Source organism: Ahaetulla prasina, chromosome 4 (genome assembly GCF_028640845.1).
Source record: "Ahaetulla prasina isolate Xishuangbanna chromosome 4, ASM2864084v1, whole genome shotgun sequence".
Taxonomy (NCBI): domain Eukaryota; kingdom Metazoa; phylum Chordata; class Lepidosauria; order Squamata; family Colubridae; genus Ahaetulla; species Ahaetulla prasina.
In genome coordinates this window covers 85,605,824-85,626,369 of record NC_080542.1, presented here as the reverse complement: position 1 = coordinate 85,626,369, position 20,546 = coordinate 85,605,824, and the positions used below count along the sequence as shown (strand labels likewise).

General features: G+C 44.0%; 2 protein-coding genes across 2 annotated transcripts in view; both read left to right on the top strand.

Moving 5' to 3' along the window:
- Positions 1 to 14,432: 14,432 nt before the first annotated feature.
- On the top strand, positions 14,433 to 17,121 carry LOC131198228 (uncharacterized protein K02A2.6-like). The gene is made up of 5 exons (XM_058182720.1): positions 14,433 to 15,075; positions 15,146 to 15,335; positions 15,920 to 16,159; positions 16,248 to 16,871; positions 16,971 to 17,121. Exons 1-5 carry the CDS (start codon positions 14,433 to 14,435, stop codon positions 17,119 to 17,121), a joined length of 1,848 nt encoding a protein of 615 aa, XP_058038703.1.
- Positions 17,122 to 18,985: 1,864 nt separating this feature from the next.
- The window catches only part of FYCO1 (FYVE and coiled-coil domain autophagy adaptor 1), a 238,226-nt gene continuing 236,665 nt past the window's right edge, over positions 18,986 to 20,546 (top strand). The window contains exon 1 of the mRNA XM_058183372.1: positions 18,986 to 19,060. The gene's annotated coding sequence lies outside the window, so the exon portion shown is untranslated. The remainder of the gene's footprint in view (positions 19,061 to 20,546) is intronic.

Here is a 20,546-nt window from a genome sequence, read left to right as displayed (position 1 = left end):
ATAGGTTAAATAATTGGAAGAATAGCTTCAGTATTACCTCTAAATGAGGATGTGTAAAAAGCAATGTTTCAAAATTGGGAAGTTCTGGAGAACTCCAGGAGGTTCTGGTTTTTCTTACAGTTTGCTAGTTTTTAAAAAGTTAACTTTCCAAACTCATTTTGAACTCAGTGTAGCTTCATGGCATTCCAAGACAAATCTAGACCTATATCATTTAGAACACCCTCTTCAAATACTGTTTTTATAATAATACAGGAATTCAAGCACTCTGCAGGCAGAGAGAGAAAAAGAAAGACTGTGCACTAACTAAAACTTTTTGCTTTTTATAGTGTAGGAAGTTAGCACCCACCCCTCTCCTAGAAGAATGAAATATTTTAGGAAATATTAAAAAGGAAGCATATATTTCCCTGGATGAGAAATGGAAAAACATGTTTTAAGGACAAAGCAGCTCTCACCTTCCTGCCTACCCCCCCCCCACTCCTTTGTCAATGGGCCAGAGGCAGAAACCCAATTCCTCCCACCTTTGTCAATGAACCATCATCTGCAACACAATAGGACCTATTTAGCAACAGAAACTCACTACATGGCACCTGGGAAGATTACATAAGCCATCAAGGCTAGCTAATTTTGGAAATGAATTCAGCCAACAAGCATGGGTCAATGAAAACAAAGATACTTCATTAAAATCAATTTTGCAAAATAGGGTGGTATCCGAGCAGATCTCAACAAGGAGTTTGAGCCAGGAAGCCACATCTGAAATTTCAAAAGCATCACATTTTATTGTTCCCTATCATGAGCCCCCTCCTACATCAGATCCAGTGACTGATCACAGCTAATCCAAAGCGCCTTTAGAGATAACATCATCTCTTTCTCTAATTTCATGTTCTTCAACACCTCCCTGTTACTATCAATACCTCCCTATTTCTACCCATAAGATATTTTGCAAGCATAGCTCTTCCTTATCTCTACTGCCCTGGCATTAAGGAATATGCCCATAGCTCGGCCTCTTTCTAAGGGGCCTCAAACAAAGAAGATTTATTCTAACACAACATGGTTACATTTTCAGCATGTCTCTTCTCCACTATCTTAAAGCAGAATAATGTCTAACAAATTTAACAGAGTAGCAGAGCTGGAAGGGACCTGCAGGTTATTCAGTCCAAGCCCCTGCCTAAGCAAAATTGAATCTTTACTTATATGCATTTCTAACATATATATCTACATACTATTTTATTTTTGAATTTTCTCTTTTTTTACACTTTTCATAAAATAAAACATCTGGAATTCTCTTAAGCTTTCTCTAATTTCTTCAACATTTTCAAATTTCATCATAGCAGTACATTCATTTACATCATTCAACAACATCATCATATTGAAGGGAGCATATATATTGAAATACTAGAATTAGGATTAGTAGAAAACTTGCTAATGATATTTGATGTCTTGTATACCTGCATGGTCTCTTGTTTGAATAACACTGACATATATATTGTGCCCTTTTGTGGTTAGAACATAAATATGCCATCATGGATGGTTATTGAGGTCACACTGACTAAATTCCTGGATTATTATTGTAATGTATCTTTAAAAGTTTTGGCGGGAAAATAGCACGTTGCTGATTGGTTGAAGCCACCGGCTATACTGTATATAAAGAGAGGTTTTTCCCAGCCCGGGTTGCTGGGTTCACCATATAGTAAAGAGCTGTTGTCACTATCCTGGTCTCCTGCCTCGTTATTGCCCGAATCTAACACTGGCGACGAAGGTGGGATCTCGAGGCTAAGAGCGCCAGGAAAAGAGCTGAACTCACCAGGAAGACGCGAACCCAGCAAAACAAGGGCGGAAAGCAGCGATGTCCGGCTACACACCGCCAGCGCCATTCGACCCAGCTAAGGAAAAATGGGGGTCATACATGGCTCGCTTCGAGTGTTTCCTCGAGGCGAACGAACTCCAAGGAGTTTCAGACAATAGGAAACGAGCCTATTTCCTGAGCCACTGCGGTCCAGAAGTTTTCGACACCGCAGAATCCCTGGGTGAGCCAACGCCGATACAGTCGGTACCGTGGCAAACTCTGCAGACTTTACTAAAAGCCCATTTTGCACCAATGCCATCCAAGTATGTGCAACGGTTCGAATTCGGGGAGCGCAGACAGCAAGAAGGCGAGTCCATCAGCGCATACATGGCCGCCCTGAGGAAAGCCTCAAAACATTGCGAGTACCGAGACTTGGATGAGGCATTGCTGGAGCAACTCATCCGCGGGGTCAGGGACATCCGTTTGCGGAGGCAGCTGCTGTCTAAAAGCAACCTAACGCTGGCAAACGCCTTGGACGAAGCCAGGGCTCATGAGATGTCTACCCAAGCGGCGGAAACCCTACAAAAGCAAGTCACACCAATGGCCGGGGCGAAATCAACCCCGGTCCACCATGAAGAGGTCCAGGCCGAATCGGACAGTGAGGAGGAGGAAGGAGTCTTCCACACGGGAGGCGGAGAAAGACGACCGAGGTGACTGCGTGAGTTGCGGAGGCAGCTGCTGTCTAAAAGCAACCTAACGCTGGCAAACGCCTTGGACGAAGCCAGGGCTCATGAGATGTCTACCCAAGCGGCGGAAACCCTACAAAAGCAAGTCACACCAATGGCCGGGGCGAAATCAACCCCGGTCCACCATGAAGAGGTCCAGGCCGAATCGGACAGTGAGGAGGAGGAAGGAGTCTTCCACACCGGGAGGCCGGAGAAAGACGACCGAGGTGACTGCGTGAGTTGCGGAGGGCAACACCAACGACAACAATGCAGATTTAAGGATGCAACTTGTCGGCGTTGCGAAAAGAAGGGGCACCTAGCACAGGTCTGTCGAGCTCCCCAACCTTCCCGCCAAAAATTCAAACCGGCCAATCAGAGCGCGGGAACGGCTAAGCGGCCCGTGAGTGGTCAGTTTAAAAAAGGCGCGAAGTTGAATCAGACTGTCGTGAGAGTGGGTCACGCATCAACACGCCTAGAGAAAAAAATCTTTACAAAGGCAAAGATTGAGGGGGTGCCGTGCCGATTGGAGGTGGACACCGGCTCATCGATCACGATCATGTCCTGGGACACTCTCGTGAGAGCCTTACCCGCCATCGCAAAGCGCAAGCTACAACCACAGAAATTAAAGGTACAAGACTACCAAGGGAATCGCATCCCCGTCCGAGGGGTAACGTCCGTCCACGTCGAGTATGGACAATACAAGAAAACTCTGCCCATCACCATCGTCGATGGGACCCTGCCAAGCTTGTTGGGACTGGACTGGTTCCGAGCATTGGGCATGGGAGTGACTGGAATCTTCAGAAACGAAGTCGACCTCAAAGACGCACTCGTGAAAGAATTTGGGGACGTTTTCAGAGACTGCCTGGGCAAGTACACGGGGACCCCTATCTCGTTTAACCTAGACCCCCAAGTTGCCCCTATCCGTCTAAAGGCTAGAAGGGTCCCGTTCGCCCTAAAGCCCAGGATTGACCGGGAACTGGACAAGCTAGTAAACCAGGGAATTCTAGTGCCAGTTGACCATGCTAAGTGGGAGACCCCTATAGTCACCCCAGTCAAACCGGACGGGTCGGTCCGGATTTGCGCTGACTACAAGGCAACGCTTAACAAAGCGTTGCAAAAGAGTGCTTACCCCGTCCCGGTGGTACAGCACTTACTGCACTCAATGGGGCAAGGGCAAGTTTTTGCCAAGCTAGACTTGGCCCAAGCCTATCAACAGCTGCCCGTAGATAGCAGCACAGCCGAAGCGCAGACAATTGTGACTCACAGAGGGGCTTTTAAGTGTACCTGATTACAGTTTGGGGTTAGTGTGGCTCCAGGGTTATTTCAGAACCTAATGGAGCGGCTATTGCAGGGCCTACCAGGGGTGGTACCATACTTTGACGATGTACTGGTATCCGCTGAGAATCTAGAGGAATTAGGGGTAAGGCTGCGAAAAGTTTTGGGCATTTTCCGGTCTGCCGGTCTCACGGTTAAACTAAACAAATGCCAGATCGGGGTTGAGTCTGTGGAATTCCTGGGCTACCGGATAGACAGGGAAGGGATTCACCCCACTGAGAGCAAGGTACGGGCCATCAGGAAGGCCCCGGTTCCAAAGAACAAAACGGAGTTACAGGCATTCTTAGGTCTGGTCAACTTCTACGCAGTATTCTTAAGGAATAAGGCAACAGTAGCAGAGCCGCTGCATAAATTATTAGCTAAGACGGCTGCATGGTCTTGGGGGAAGGCGGAAGCTAGGGCATTCGAAGGGGTAAAGAATCTCCTAACGAGTGATAGCCTCCTTATCCAATACAATGGCACGCTGCCATTAGTATTAAGCTGCGATGCATCTCCCTATGGGGTGGGGGCTGTGCTCAGCCACCGGTTACCAAATGGCACAGAAGCCCCTATTGCATACTACTCCCGAACCATGTCATCAACTGAAAGGAATTATAGCCAGCTTGATAAGGAAGCCTTGGCTATAGTCTCAGGAGTAAAGAAATTCCATGAGTATGTATTTGGTCGCGATTTTGAAATCATCACGGACCATAGACCTTTGCTAGGTCTGCTGGCAGGCGACCGCCCAACGCCCGTGGCACTTTCGCCAAGACTGACCCGATGGACTATCATCCTGGCAGCGTATTCTTACAAACTACTACACCGGCCAGGAAAGGAATTAGGGCATGCAGACGCCCTGAGCAGATGCCCGCTACCAGAGACTATCAAGACCCCACTCCGGGATACCAGTTCTGCTAATTGACTCTTTGGACTCTGGCCCAGTCACATCCAAAGAGGTGGCTCGGCTTCAGATAAGGACATTACAATAAGAACTGTGATTGGTTGGGTACAAAGAGGTTGGCCGCTGCGCGGCGGCGTTTAAAGAGTTTGTAAAAAAACGTGGGGAACTCTCGGCTCAAGGGGGGTGCCTACTATGGGGGGATTGGGTGGTGATCCCAGAGAAATTGAGAAAAAAGGTATTGGATCTCCTTCACGAAGGCCACCCAGGGATCGTGAGAATGAAGGGTCTAGCAAGAAGCTATGTGTGGTGGCCCTTAATGGACTCGGAAATTGCTGAAAGGGTAGGGAAATGCCAGGCCTGCCAGGAGTCCAGACCGCTACCCCCAACGGCCCCAATTCGGGAATGGGAGAGACCCCAGGGCCCCTGGTCTAGGATCCATATCGATTTTGCCGGCCCCTTCCACGGCCAAACCTTTTTGGTAGTAGTCGATGCCTACTCCAAATGGCTGGAAATCATTCTCATGAAATCCATGACAGCCGAGGCCGTGATTTCAGTCCTACGGCACCTATTTGTAACCCACGGGTTGCCCGACACGTTAGTCTCCGATAACGGCCCGCAATTCACGGCAACCCAGTTTGAGGGGTACTTGGCAGAGGAGGGCATCCGACATGTCCTCTCGGCGCCTTTCCACCCTGCGACGAACGGCCTTGCAGAACGTTTCGTTAGGAGCGCAAAGGAAGCATTGTCCAGAATCAGGCCAGGCGATTGGCAAACAAAAATTGATACATATTTAGCAGTCCAACACAGAACCCCCTGTGTCACAACTGGCCGCAGCCCGGCCGAGCTATTAATGGGTAGGAAGCTTAGGTGCCCATTAGACCGTTTAAACCCAAACTACACACCAGACGGTTACAAAGGGGCACACGGTAAAACAAGAGGGATGGCAACAGGCAACCTAGTGTGGGCACACAACTACAGCGAGGGCCCAACCTGGTTAGCAGGAACGATCCTAGAAATAACAGGACCAAAGTCATATCTAATAGAGTTGGAAGATGGCAGGGTATGGAAGCGCCACATAGACCAGATAAGAAAACGCATAACAAGCAATACAGAATCAGGGGAAACATGCCCCGACTATTCATTGTTAGAATCCGCAACTAACACAAACCCGGGGCTAACGCAGGACTTATCTGAATTCCAGGAGGTCCAGCGACGCCAACCGGTTCCTCCTGAAGACAGCAGGAACAACTCTGCAAATAATCCAGGGCCGGATGGCCTAGAGGAGGAGCTGAGAGGAACGAACAGTCCCTCCGGCCAGCTCGACTCACTCCCAGAGAATGAATTGCGCAGGTCTGAAAGAGTCAGGAGACGCCCAGTCTACTTGCGTGATTACGTTGAGAAATAAGATGTAAAAATTATGTAAATATTGGTAAAGTGTTTTCTGGGAGGGAAGGAGTGTAATGTATCTTTAAAAGTTTTGGCGGGAAAATAGCACGTTGCTGATTGGTTGAAGCCACCGGCTATACTGTATATAAAGAGAGGTTTTTCCCAGCCCGGGTTGCTGGGTTCACCATATAGTAAAGAGCTGTTGTCACTATCCTGGTCTCCTGCCTCGTTATTGCCCGAATCTAACAATTATCACCCTGAAAATATATGGCATATGTCTCATTTTGAGAGTATCTGGAACGTATCAAAGTAATCTATGGCATATACCTCATCTTGAGAGTATCTGGAAGGTATCAGAGCAATCAACATGCCTTTGTGCTGTCACCTTTTGTTGTCTTAATTGGGGAAAATTGACTAATTAGGAAGACAACCGGAAAAGATAACACCACAGAAAGAAGTTAGATTACATTCACTGACCTTTACTATTGTGTGACCCGATATAAATCCAGAGTTGGATTGCCTTCATTGACTTTTACTATTCTTTACTATTTGGTTAGATTGTATTACTACATATAAATCTAGGGGTTAGATTACATTCACTGACTTTTACTATGGGAACATGCAAACCAGAATCCAGAATACGCAGATGCCAGAGTTGAGGATTTATGACCTTTTGGGTATAAGAGGACATAGCTTTCTCTCATGACTTCGTAGATCCTTTCTTGCATGTATGTACATTATGTGTTTGGAACAACTAACCATCTGAATCTGATCAGAATTAAATGCTATTTTACTCAAGCCTCTGTTTAAGTCTCTTGATTGGCATTTATGAGCTTAGACATATTAATAACTGAACCTTACAATATGATAACTTTGTGAGACAGTTGTCATACCGTCAGTAGTACTTTGTACTATTTGTACATTTTTTATAAGGTGTATAAGACATGGTAAACAGATTAATCCCAATATAACCATACCTGCCATAAATAAAGCTTGCTTCCAATTATTAAAAATTTTCCCCCAAAATCTTTTTTTCTCATCCTATCTGTTATTTGTCTAATCATTTATTTATTTTTTAAATTTTTTATTTATTTATTTGTCACAACAGTATATATAAGCATAAGCAAGAAATAACTGTACGATATATAAGCATATATATATATATATAAGCATAAGCATGAAATAACTATATGAATTGTGTGGGTTCCAGACAGGCGAGCTGTATTCGAGAATTGGTCTAGCAAATGTTTTATATGCTCTGGTTAGTAGTGTAATCTTTCTGGAGAAAAAGCTACGCAAGATTAAGTTTACAACTCTTAAAGCCTTTTTTGCGATGTAGTTGCAGTGGGCTTTGGTACTTAGATTGTTTGATATGAAAACTCCAAGGTCTTTAACGGGGTGAGGGTCATCTACAAGGTAATGTCCATTGAGCTTGTATTTAAATTTCTGATTCTTTTTTCCAATGTGGAAGACAATGTGTAATTACTTCCCCTGTATCATCAATTTCTATCATCAATTTCTAGGCAACAGTTGGTTAAGTTAAATTTCCCACAAACACCTCCCTCCTTGGCTAGTAAATAATCCAATGCCCACCTATTCTGGTCTGGGTAAAGTTAAAATTCCAATTCCAGCTGGAGTTACTCAAATCCACCTCATTTGCTTCCCTAAGCCATCTGCCTCCTACTTTAGTTCCACCACATACAAAACAATTTGTTAAATTTAGAGTTCCAGCTATACTCTCAGCCAATTCTACAATAATGGCTATTTCAGCCATTATTTCATCTCCTTCTATTACCTTTTCATAAACAGAGTGAAATATTGACTTTGGAGCATCAGGTTCTAAAGGTTTCTTTACCATCCATACCTGGATCTCTTATATTGGGTCTCTTCCTCCTCCATCTAATCTCCAATCTTTCTTTTCCCAGTCCGTTTTCTGAATAAATTGAGTACTATTTACAGTAAACCTGTAAGATTTACTCAGTTACAATTTTCTTGTCCACAACTAGTGCCATCATTCCGTATTCTTTTTAAAGTTATTAAAGGTTCTTGTTTCCCTCCTGTTATCCATATGGCACAGGAATCAGGAGCACAAATATACTTTTCATTCTCTATATAGGATTGAATCCAACCAATATCTCCACATCTATAGAGAAAGAGGATCCCAAATCATATTTCTACTCTGACTGTCCTAACCGTTTCTGATTTATTCTTCCCCCACTTCTTACTTATAAAGCTCATTGCCTCTTCTGTACATTTAGAATATTGTGTTCCATTATAATTACAGGGATCACTTTTTCCCTGACACTTACAGGCTGTGTTTCAGTGTTATTGTGATTTTACCTTTTGTGTTTTACATGCTTGTTGTCCTTCTCAAACTCTAATAATTTACCCAGAACATTAAAATCTGAAAAATGTTAATCATTCTGGGACAAGATCTTCAATCAAATGTCAGCATGAAAATTTCTTAAAAGAGGAAGTGATTTAAAAAGGTCTTTTCCCTAACTTCTATTTTCTCTCAATAGAATTTCCTCCTCACCATTTATTCTGACAGTTTTATAACTTTATTTTTAAGTTTCAGCACCACAAATATAGTTTTCCACTCCTGGTCCCAGCTCCGGGTTTTACTCTTCCATAGAATTTGGGCTCGCCCTCTGTGTTCAGCTCCTTCCACTTGGATCCGGAACCAAGGGGGGATATCTCATTAGGAATTAAAGAAGTATAGTTTATTGTTTCCTCAAAGTTAACTTTAGTGGGTCCCCATGTGGAATGCTGGTCCAGGTGTTTGGTGAAGATAGAGGGCCTTTCACTCAAGTGTAGTGAGTCCAACCCTTCTTGGCTGCTGGACTGCAGTTTCGGAGGTGAGTAGTACTTGGAATGGTCCCTCCCATTCGGGGTTAACTTCTCCTCCTTCCAGCTCCGGATCAGCACTCAATCAATGTGGTGGAATTTGTGGACTGGAAACTCCAAAGGTGGTGTTTGAGCTAATAGTCCTTTTTCCTAAGAAAATCAAAATGTCTGGACAGTTTATGCACACGTTGTTTCAATATTTTATCTCGAGTTTCTAAGGAATCAATATTTATTTTTCCTGGAACTCTATTCTTTCCATTTGAGCAGCTAATTTTGTTTCCTCATCAGCAATCCGATTACCTATGTGCTCAAATGATGTCCCTTTTTGGAGAGCATTCACATGTGTTACTGCTATTTTTCTAGGTTGTTGTAAATAATTCATTAATTCCTTTATCAGAGTTTCATGTATCAATTCCTTTCCCTTGCTATTTATCATTCGTATTTTCAAAATATGTCCATCCATATTTTCCCAAATGTATGCACTATCCCAAACATACTCTTGAAATCTGTGTATATTGTCTCAATTTTCCTTTCTAAAATACATAAGAATTTGATTTAGTGCATATAATTCACAAATTTGAGCAGACCAATTTTGAGGCAAACCCCCTTCTTCCAGGATCTCTTTAGTATGCTCATTTATCTCCTTTCTCCAGAGGTTTTTCCTCCAAATCAGGCCTTATTTTAAATTTATTACTTCAGAATGATAATTTTCTAACCCATACTGATCCACTGATCTGTTGTTGGCTAAGAACTGTGCTGCATTCAAATTGTGATTTATTTTATTTATTTATTTATTTTGTCACAACAGTATATATAAGCATAAGCATGAAAGTAACTATATAATATATAAGCATATATATATAAGCATAAGTATGTAATAACTATTGATTGGATATAATGAAAGAAAACAATAGGACAGGAACGGTAGGCACGTTTGTGCTCTTATGCACGCCCCTTACGGACCTCTTAGGAATGGGGTGAGGTCAATAATAGACAGTTTTTGGTTAAAGCTTTGGGGATTTTGAGAAGAGACCAATATTCTCAATGATCTGTAGTTAAAACCCAATCTGTCTGCTGCATTAAAATTGCTTCATATCTTAGAATTCTGGAATCAGTTAACCATCGCCCTGCTTTTTGCTGAAAGATGGTCCTGACTTGATGTGGGGTATTCACAATAAAGGCTCTCCCAAAGGTCAATTTACTACTTTCTTAGACCAATATTGCGGTAGCAGCAATTGCTTGACCATTCCCTTATTATTGGATCCATTATTTTTGACAAGAATGCCACAGGCTTCTTTTGTCCTGCCCAGTCCTGAGCCAACACCCCTTGTGCGATTCCATTCTCTGTGTTTACAAAGAGATGAAATGGCTTTTTCAAATTTGGTAAACTTAATACAGGAGCCTTGGTTAAAGCTTGTTTCTAATTTGCAAAGCTTTCTTTTTCTTGTCCCTCCCATTTCAAATTCCAAGGTTCAGATTCAATTAACTTTGCATACAGAGGTTTGGTGAGATCAGCATACCCATCAATCCAGAGTCTGCAGTATCCCACCAAACCTAAGAATTTCCTTAGTTCTTGCTGGTTTTTAGGTAGAGGCTAAGATGCCACCCCTTCTATTCTACCAGGAGTGATTTTCCTACTCCCTTCACTAATTAAGTGTACTCTAATGCTTTGTCCACTTAATTTCATCTCTGCAGTTAATACTGATATCAAAGCACACTGCCCCAGTGTCAATTAAAAACACCACTTCCTCTTCCTTAGGTCCCACTACTAAATTTATCAAGGGCTCTCTGTGGAACCCAAAAATGAATCTCCCCTGACACCACTAATATTGACTTTCATCTTCTGCCAATATATTGTACACTTATGTCTCCCTTCTTCAGATCAGGCAGTCTTAAACTCTGTTCTCCCTGCCCGTACCACCATGTCTTCTTCTCATTATCACTTGGTTCCACCCTCGCATTCCTTTATTCCTTTCCTATCTGAAGGTTCCCTGCGATAGCTGGGGTTTCAGATTTTCCTCTACCATTTCCTTACCGTTGCTACCATGTACCACCCACAACATCCATAAGCTTCCAAAAACAAACCACATCGACTTATTCAACATCTGCCTTCCATCTGGTTCTTTCTTTCTTTATTTTTTATTTATAAGTATAAGCATGAAATAACCATATGAATTGGATACAATCAAAGGGAACATTAGGACAGGAATGGTAGGCACGCTGGTGCTCTTATGCACGCCCCTTACAGACCTCTTAGGAATGGGGTGAGGTCAATAGTAGATAGTCTTTGGTTAAAGCTTTGGGGAATTTTGGGAAGAGACCACAGAGTCAGGTAGTGCATTAACAACTCTGTTACTGAAGTCATATTTTTTGCAGTCAAGATTGGAGCAGTTAACATTAAGCTTAAATCTTATCTTAACATTAAGCTAAATGTTAACCACTCCAATCTATTGTGTGCTCGTGTATTGTTGCGATTGAAGCTGAAGTAGTCTTCAACAGGAAGGACATTGTAGCAGATGATTTTATGAGTAATACTCAGGTCATGCCGAAGGTGGCGGAGTTCTAAATTTTCTAAACCCAGGATTTCAAATCTGGTGGCATAAGATATTTTGTTTTAAACAGAGGAGTGGAGAACTCTTCTTGTAAAATATTTCTGGACACGCTCAATTGTATTAATGTCCGAAATCAGGTGTGGGTTCCAGACAGGCGAGCTGTATTCAAGAATTGGTCGAGCAAATGTTTTGTATGCTCTAGTTAGTAGTGTAATCTTTCTGGAGAAGAAGCTACGCAAGATTAAGTTTACAACTCTTAAAGCCTTTTTTGCGATGTAGTTGCAGTGGGCTTTGGCACTTAGATTGTTTGATATGAAAACTCCAAGGTCTTTGATGGGGTGACGGTCATCTACAAGATAATGTCCATCAAGCTTGTATTTAGTGTTCTGATTCTTTTTTCCAATGTGTAAGACAGAGCATTTGCGGGTTGAGATTTGGAGTTGCCAATTTTTTGACCATTCTGACACAAAGTCAAGGTCTTTTTGAAGGGTAGCCGCATTGTTGGTAGTGTTAAATAGTTTAAGATCATCGGCGAAGAGAACACAATTACTTATAATATGGGCACAGAGGTCATTAATGTATAATATGAAGAGTGTTGGTCCTAGAACGCTGCCTTGGGGGACACCGCTATTGACAGGAGCGGGATTTGATATGCTTATTATGACCACTTGTTGTCTGTTTGACAGGAACGCTGTTATCCAATTATGGAGGGGTCCGTAGATGCTAGGAAAGTAGAAAGTAGGTTCTACTTTCTCTAACTCCTCATCTCATAACATTAAACATTCAGTTCTTCCTACCACTGCCATCCCAGCTTCCAAGTCAGCACAAGTCTATGCAGACCAACTTAAAGGAAACTTTCCAGCTTTAACAGATTAGCAGAGCTGGAAGGGACCCTGCAGGTCAAACAGTCCAACCCCCTGCCTAAGCAAAATTGAATCTTTACTTATATGCATTTATAACATATATATCTACATACTATTTTATTTTTGAATTTTCTCATATCCTACACTAAGACCCCACCCCCTGGAAGTCTGACAAGAATCAAGATACTCTTCCTGTGCCCCAGGAAGTTCAAAGCTCATAGAGGGCATAAAACCAAGGCACGCTCAGCATCTCGTTTTTCTTTTCTGTTAAACTATCTTTCCAAGCAGTCTCCATGTTTCCAGTGTCTTTTTTCTCACTTGGAATTGAACCCAGATGGACATTTCTTCCAACAATTGTTTACACATAGTTCATGCACAACCCATCATTGTGTTAGAAGCATAATTTCTTATCCATTAGTTCATGCAAAAGCTCGATTTTCCCAGCGTTTGGGAACAATAGGGCTCACAAGGAAAAAGGAATACATATTTCTGGCATATAGCCTAGGGCTTGCTAAAGTTGTTATCTCACATTAGATTATTACGCCAGAGAGAATTCACATTTTGAAATATAACAAGGCTAAGCTTGCCATTTCACCTGGAGACTTTATCTATGCAGGTAGTGCATTAAGTTACAATGGAGCTCAGCTCAGCAGAAATAGCAAGAGCTGTGTTAGGTTATGTTGTGTTCGGCTGGAGAACACATGACCAGTAACCAGCAGTTGATTGGTTAACCGCCGATGCTATAGCCGGCGGGAGAATTAAGGAGCTGCTATTGGCTGAGCTGTTTACAGCTCCAATATAAAAGGGCTGTCAGTTTAGAGCTTGCTTGCTTGCTCACCTCAGTTAATTGTTTGTAGTTAATAAAAGAACTGTTAATGGTTCTCCTGCGTTGCCTCACTTCTTGCTGTTGTTTTGCGAATACAACACTGGCGACGAGGATTTTGTTAGCGGAGATCGCAGGGGAACAAAGCCATTCATGAGAGCTAGCCAGAGAGCAGAGCCAAGGCAACAAGACATTGAGGACTAAATTACCTCAGGCAAGTCTCCTTGATCAATGGCCACTCTTTCCACATTCGCTCCATTCGATCAGGCGAAGGAATCCTGGGACTGCTTTGTAGACAGGGTCAATTGTTTCCTGGCCGCAAATGACTACAAGAGACTTCCCGATGACAGGAAATTAGCAGTATTCCTTAGTATATGTGGGCATGACATGTTTGAAACAGCCCGAGCGCTGTTGGCGCCTCAAAATGTTCAGGATGTACCATGGGGGGTGTTATTAGATAAGCTGAAGGGACATTATGCTCCCTTGCCCTCAAGAGTAGCCAGGCGCCATGCCTTCAGGCACAGGTACCAGAATGAGGAGAGCTTATAAGTCAATACACAGCAGCGTTAAGGAAGGCTGCCCTTTATTGTGAGTTTAGTGACCTGGAGGATATCCTTCTGGATCAATTTATTTGTGGTATCAGGGATATCGAATTGCAGCGCCGCCTACTGGCCAGAACAGATATCACTTTTCAAACTGCAATAGATGAGGCTCAAGCCTCAGAACTGTCTGCTAAGTCGGCTTCTGAAATAAGGAAGCCTTTCAGCACTGCTGCAGCTGCTAAACCAGCCACAGTGCATCAGCAGGAGATGGTTTCTGATCAGTTCTCAGAGGAGGAGGAAGAGATAAGCCGTCTTAATTCGAGTTCTAGGAAGGGTTGGGTGACAGAGGAAAAAAAGCCACAGAATCCATGCTTAGGTTGTGGAGGAAACCACCACCGTTCTTTGTGTAAATTTAAGAACGTGGAATGTCGGCGTTGTGGCAAGAAGGGCCACCTCGCTAGAGTCTGTAGGGCCACGCTGCCCTCAATTTCCAACCCTGCAAAACAGCATACTAATTTCAACCCTGTGAGACCCAATCGTGATGCACGGCAGCGAGATAGGGCTGAACGGATTGAGGAAAATTGTTTCTCTATTCACCGGGGCACAGAACAGGGGGAAACCAGAGTAAGTCATGCCAGGTCAGGACTTAGGAAAATTTTTTTCCTCACAGTCCATATTGAGAATAAACCTTGTAGAATGGAGATTGACACGGGATCTTCTGTGTCTATCATAGCGTGGCACACCATTTCCCGCTTAGTGCCCTCCCTTAAAAAACACCAATTAGATCGGGCTCGACTAAAGCTTCATGATTACCAAGGTAATCACATTCCCATTTTGGGTTCCGGGTATTTTCAAGTTCAATATAAGAACTTTAATGATCGCCTTAGAATCATAATTGTTGATGGCATTCTCCCCTCTCTGCTAGGTCTGGAGTGGTTCGATGCATTGGGTTTGGTCATAACAGGCATACATGCTCTTGCATCAGACCACTTCTCCGATCTCTTCCAGGAATTCTCTGATATCTTCAGTAAGGAATTAGGCAAATACAAGGGGTCTCCCATCTCATTAAATTTAGATCCCTCAATAGCTCCTATTCGCCTTAAGCCTCGCAGGGTTCCTTTCGCCCTTCGCACTAAAGTTGATCAGGAAATTGACAAATTATTGGCACAAGGTATACTACAACCAGTGGACCATGCTCGCTGGGAGACGCCTATAGTGATCCCCATTAAGGCCGATGGATCGATAAGGATCTGCGCGGACTACAAGGCCACGCTCAACAAGGCTCTACAGGCAAACCCGTATCCTGTTCCGGTGGTCCAACATCTTCTGCATTCATTGGGCCGCGGCAGCATATTCGCCAAGCTCGACATGGCACAGGCCTATCAGCAGCTTGAGGTAGATGATGAGTCCGCGGGCGCAGACGATCGTGACTCACCGCGGTGCCTTCAAATGTCGCCGGCTGCAATTCGGGGTCTGTGTGGCCCCCGGCATTTTCCAATGCCTGATGGAGAGACTCTTACATGGGTTGCCGGGGGTCGTCCCCTATTTCGACGACATCTTTGTGTCAGCCACCGATGAGGCTGAGTTGCTACACCGCCTCCGTGCCGTTTTGATCCGTTTCCGGAAGGCTGGCCTTAAACTAAAGCGTGAAAAGTGCATACTGGGCGTTCGCCAGGTCGAATTTCTTGGTTTTCTTGTCGATGAGCGAGGTCTGCACCCTACCCCGCAAAATGCGTGCAGTACAACAGGCTCCTACACCCACGACTAAGACTGAACTGCAGGCTTTCCTTGGCCTCCTTAACTTTTATAACTTATTCTTGCCACATAAAGCTACAGTCGCAGAACCTCTCCATCGCCTCCTCAACAGCAAGACACCTTGGAATTGGGGACGGAAAGAGGACGCAGCTTTCCGGGCCGTGAAGGCACTGCTCACCTCTGACAGTGTCCTCATGCAATACCATGCGGACTTACCTTTGCTCCTGGCATGTGATGCTTCACCCTACGGGATAGGAGCTGTCTTGAGCCACGTTCTACCAAATGGATCAGAAGCTCCTGTTGCTCATTTTCTAGGACTTTGTCTCCAGCAGAACGTAACTATGGACAGGTAGATAAGGAGGCTTTGGCAGCCGTGGCGGGATCAAGCGTTTTCATGATTACTTATGCGGCCGTGCATTCACGCTTGCCACCGACCACAAGCCACTCTTGGGCATCCTGGCTGGGGATCGTCAAACCCCCCTCATCCTGTCACCAAGGATGACACGATGGGTTGGGTTCTTAGCGGCATACCAATACACCTTGGTCTACAGGCCAGGCAAGGCTATTGGGCACGCGGACGCATTGAGCCATTGCCCCCTTCCAATTCCTGCAGAGGACCCTGCCCCTGCCTCATCAGTCCTGTTTATCGACGACCAGGCTATTCCAGTGTCAGCATCAGATGTGGCGAAGTTCTCTTCCAAGGACCGTACCCTCCGCCAGGGGGCCGACTGGGTAAGGAGGGTGGCCCTTGGGCAGTTGGCTTCAGTTTCAACCTTACAAGGTCAGGCAGCATGAAATTTCTATCATCAGAGGCTGCCTACTCTGGGGCTCCCGAGTGATAATTCCAGATGAGCTCCGTGGCCGGATCCTCAATGTCTTGCATGAAGGCCACCCAGGCATCGCCCGCATGAAGGCATTAGCCCGCAGTTACCTGTGGTGGCCAAGGCTAGATGGGGAAATCGCTGAGTGGGTGGCCGGGTGCCCAAGGTGCCAGATCCATAGAGCAGCTCCTCCAGCGGCAGTGGCCACTGAATGGGAGATGCCAAAAAGCCCCTGGGCCCGCGTCCACATAGATTTTGCCGGCCCCATCCAAGGTCACATGTTGTTGATTATCGTTGACGCTTACTCTAAGTGGGTCGAGGTTGTCTCAATGACCTCTACCACCTCAGAGGCACTGATCCATGCACTTAAGAGAGTTTTTGCCACTCATGGTTTGCCTGATGTTTTAGTGTCAGATAATGGGCTGCAGCTAACCTCAGCGGCCTTCCAAGCATACCTGGCAAAGCAGGGCATTCGCCACGCCACTATTGCTCCATTTCGTCCTGCCTCGAATGGCCTGGCTGAAAGGACAGTCCGCTCAGCTAAAGAAGTCCTAGCTAAATTAGTTTCCGGAGATTGGCGAGACAAAATAGCGACCTACCTATTGGCACAACACACCACTCCATGCCCCACGACTAACCGCTGCCCGGCAGAACTGTTGATGGGCCGATTGAGGACTGTGTTAGATCGTTTGCACCCTGAGTACTCGCCAGAGAAACCCCTGATTCTACCAGTGGAGCCCGCATTCCAAGTGGGGATTGGGTGTATGCCCAGCATTTTGGGGGACCGCGGTGGCTACCAGGTCAAATAGAAGAAGTGACCGGCCCCCGTTCATACCGGGTTCAGTTGGAAGATGGTCGCATGTGGCGACGCCATGTGGATCAACTGCGCCGCCGCCACATGCCCCCATCCAATGTACCGAGCAACACAGATCTGGCCGCATCGAATCAGCCACCACCTGTACAAAGCAAAGAGTCCCGTCCAGAAAACATGCCCAATCCTGATAGTCCACCCACAACTTCACCAGCTGTCGATTTACCTCAAAGGCCACATCAGGACCGGTCCAACGAGTTTCCATCCAGCGCGGCTGAACAAGCCCCAGAAGTTTGTGAAGTTCCTGTGCGGGTCCCATCAACAGCACCTGGTACGGTTGTACTGCGCAGGTCGGAGCGAGCCAGGAGCCGTCCAGCCTACTTGGCCGATTATGCTTGTGCAATCCGGGAAGGGAGGGGTGTTGTGTTCGGCTGGAGAACACATGACCAGTAACCAGCAGTTGATTGGTTAACCGCCAATGCTATAGCCGGCGGGAGAATTAAGGAGCTGCTATTGGCTGAGCTGTTTACAGCTCCAATATAAAAGGGCTGTCAGTTTAGAGCTTGCTTGCTTGCTCACCTCAGTTAATTGTTTGTAGTTAATAAAAGAACTGTTAATGGTTCTCCTGCGTTGCCTCACTTCTTGCTGTTGTTTTGCGAATACAACAGGTTACACTCTGTGTATGTTCAAATCCTTTCAGTATTTTTCAATCAGATGATGAAGGACTAAGCACTGATCTATGGTGCCTCTCCCCTCTCTAAACCTGGCTTGCTCAATAATCAAGTTCTCAAGATCCAACCACTCCTTTATCTTGAAGGTGTTTGGTGTAGAGTTTGCTTATTGTATTTAGCAAACTTATTGGTCTATAATTGGCAGGGTCATCTTTTTTTCCCTTTTTAAAAATTGGGACAATTGCCAAGCCCCAATCGTCTGGGACATGGCAAGTGGAGGCGATATAAATAAGTAAACAGCACTGCTGAAACCACTCCAAAAATGAAGTCAACTCCTAGGGCCTTCCCAGTTCTGAGTTGGCCAATGAGTGATTTAATTTTGGACTCTGAAATTGGGGGCCATTCAGGTAAATCCTTCATTGTACACCTTATGCTCTCATTAGAGGAGTCTTCATACATTCTCTGAAAGTTAAGTTCCCACATTGTAGGAGGTACATAGAATAGAATAGAATAGAATAGAATTTTTTATTGGCCAAGTGTGATTGGACACACAAGGAATTTGTCTTGGTGCATATGCTCTCAGTGTACATAAAAGAAAAGATACGTTCATCAAGGTATATAGGTGTCTAGTGAAACACCCAGCTATATGCCTTGGCCCATTGTTTTTATTGTTTGATTATTTGTTTTCTGATATATTACGCATAAAAATGTATATATCATTTATTTGTTTCTGATAAAAAGATTTGGTGTTGCCATAATAAATGCTTTTTGCTTTGCCTGAATTACTTAGTGATTTCTAGTTTCTAGTGGACAAAGATGCTTCTTTGCAAAACAAAAGTGTCTCTTTCTCTCAAATTTGGGGATCAAATTCTTGGCAGCTTGAACCAAACGTCAAGTTCAGGATGCCTGAGTTTGTAGGCAACACTTGGGAAAAGATTGGAATGGGATAAATACGGAAATTAAACAAACATTAACATTACCCCCACAAAACTCCAGTGAAATTCTCAAACCTTGGTGGATCAATGCATTTATTAAGCCAATTCTCAATCATAAAAAGGTATATTAGTGTTCAAGAACTTTGATTTTTGCAGTCACGCAGACACACAAAACTACTAGCTTTTCAGTAAAGCGCTTATGATTTGCAGTTAAAGGGTTAAAAAAAAAGTTGCCCGGAAGAGCAACGGGAGTTATTTTGCCTCTGTGAATCATGGGAATCGTAGGAAAATATGGAGAGGCTAGCGATATTATGGCTGCCTTGAGTTTGAGGTAATATGCGTTTGTCTTTCGTTGGAATAATGCCACCCCCTTTCCTCCATCCACCACCTCGCGCAAGCGCCCCGATAAAGGTTATTTCTTCTCCAAAGAGTGGCTGGTGGAAGCTAATCTATCTACTTTGTTTTTGGGTGTCAATTCCTTATTGCAGCAACTTTAATATTAACACTTGTTGCTTGTTTTCCCTTGATACTCTGCAGTGTCCTGGCTGTGATGATTGTTGAGCGGCGAGACTTAACAGGACTAAAATGGCTGGAATAGAGTCCATTTTACTTTTTAGCATAACTTAGTTCACACAGATCTTCGTTTCTTTTTCGCCTTGTTTCAAGCAAGACGTCCTGGTCATTTTAATTTGGCACTTTGCAGTTATCGTTCTGTCTGTAGTGTTTCCTTTCTGATTTCGGAAAGAAGTGTTGGAAGTTAGGCTCTGGATAACAAGGCCGACCACTCACCCACCACAAACAGCAGATAAATACTTTGAGTTTGAGCGCAATATCGACTTTGCAGAAAACAAAGATTCAAGAAGAATGAAGGAGCAGGCAGGGCCTTTGCATTTCTAGGGAAGCAACTAAATGCGAGCAGGGTTCTTCTCTCATTTGCTTTCGGTTAAGTCAAACTATTGGCTGCAGCTCTTTTGGTTGAGAAAATATTTGCTGGAGTGCACCTGATGTTTAGCTGCGTGATAAAATATGTTGGGGCACAAACGGGCTGTTGAATAAACAGCAGGCTGGATTAATTGTGAGTAAAAGTATGATCAAATGGCCCTAAAACAGCAGAAACGTATGTGGAAAGGAAATATGCTGCTTAAAAAAAAAATCAGGATTCCCTTGGCTGTTTTGTTTTCTCATCTAAATATCATGTGCTGACAAGGACAACAACAAATTAATTTCTCTTATATGGTGTGGGTGAAGTTGGGCAAAGAGAGACAGGTATATTTAGCTACCTGTAAAGTTGCTTAACAGGTTACTGACATGGACATGTTCCACTCCTATGACTTGTCAGTTGGGCTATTTCTGAACACAGATCTAGTGCTCCTTTAAAAGAATGAAAAACCTGCAGGCTTCCCACACAATGAATTTTTCCTAGCCTTTTCACAACTTTGGGTATTTTTTTCAAAATTTATTCAACTCTACAATGTATTTTTGAAATGTGAGTCAGCAGATTTGGATACAACCAGTTATGCTTAATTTATTTTTTAATTCTTTCTGTAATGATCCTGGTCACAGGATTGGCTTTTGTCTCGGGCAAAACTGACCATAACTGAAGGACCACAACACTTCTTAGCTTTTATGACAGTTTGAGTTACTTAGAATTGACTATGTTGGGCTGCATTTGTCATTTCATTATACATCTCCATAGTGTGCAGACAATTTCCTTTCTATTCTGAATATAGAACACTTTATAAACCATTTATGTGCCAGTTCCAAGTCATTTAAACCTGAATTACAAATCCAATTCATTCCACAATATGATCTTAGAA